Source organism: Sinocyclocheilus grahami, unplaced genomic scaffold (assembly GCF_001515645.1).
Source record: "Sinocyclocheilus grahami isolate Dianchi unplaced genomic scaffold, SAMN03320097.WGS_v1.1 scaffold122.1, whole genome shotgun sequence".
Lineage (NCBI taxonomy): Eukaryota > Metazoa > Chordata > Actinopteri > Cypriniformes > Cyprinidae > Sinocyclocheilus > Sinocyclocheilus grahami.
In genome coordinates, this window is record NW_015505301.1 from 2,928,239 (window position 1) to 2,929,227 (window position 989).

General features: G+C 35.5%; 1 protein-coding gene across 4 annotated transcripts in view; it reads right to left on the minus strand.

The window, feature by feature from the left end:
* The window catches only part of LOC107589954 (progressive ankylosis protein homolog B-like), a 21,981-nt gene that overhangs the window by 7,466 nt on the left and 13,526 nt on the right, over positions 1 to 989 (minus strand). For all 4 annotated transcript variants that reach the window (XR_001609728.1, XM_016278545.1, XM_016278544.1 and 1 more), the window contains exon 8: positions 153 to 245. Coding sequence is in view for 3 of the 4 variants with exons in the window: in XM_016278545.1 (XP_016134031.1) it covers positions 153 to 245 (93 nt within the window). In the remaining variant the exon portion in view is untranslated. The remainder of the gene's footprint in view (positions 1 to 152; positions 246 to 989) is intronic.

Here is a 989-nt window from a genome sequence, read left to right on the forward strand (position 1 = left end):
TTAACTGTAGGTGACATTAGATTTTAAGCAGTGACAACTATGCAATGATACTGCACACTTCGGTAATTATATACGCAGAATTTCTGACACTTTACATTTTTTGAAACAATTTTTATGCTCACCAAGGCTGCATATAGACTAATAGATCTTACCGTTAAGGAGAGGAGAAAACAGCAAAGGGTGAACCTCTTGATATGTGATTTGGTGACTGTCAGACCACTGGCTAACTTATTAGTAGGGTTATTCTGTTAAAACAAAAGAAGTACAAATACTATTATTTATTTATCCTCCAAATGATACAGGTTAAAATAAAAAGCTTTTTGAAAAGACAATGTTATATATTCAATCCATACATAAAACATGCTCATCTGGCACCATCCATCTATATCAAGAAAGATGTTTTCACATCCACTATACAACTATGTGCATCAACAATGAAAAGCATGTTGTTATCTTTCTTGTCTACAAGAAGAACACTGAGTGCTAGTGATGGCAAAAACATCATTTAGATGTGACAAAACAAGTTTTCCCCAAACTCACCAACACAACCATAAAATGAAAACCTAATGCCTCTTATACCACACAGAATGCTGATACTGGTTATGTCTCTAATCAAAAGAGGCAAAACCTAAACATGTTGAATCAGGCACATGTTAATCTGTCTGTTGTAGGTCTTTGAATGGTACATAATTACAGGTCTACGGGACGAGGCATTTGATTGTGAAATCTAGTCATCGGGTGTTGACTAAAAAAACATTCCAAAGCCTCAGGACAAACCAAACAAATAAAAGTTACTAAGGTCTTAAATAATTCTCTTACCAAATAACAAAAGGTAATAATATACAGTAAAAAGTTGGATAGGAACTACATTTTTATATTAGTTTGTCAACGCTGATAGCCTTGTGGGCAGTGCGTTGACATATAGCATTGTTGTGCTATGGGTGTCCTGAGTTCAAATCCCAGCTCCAGGACCTTTCCTGAACACCCCC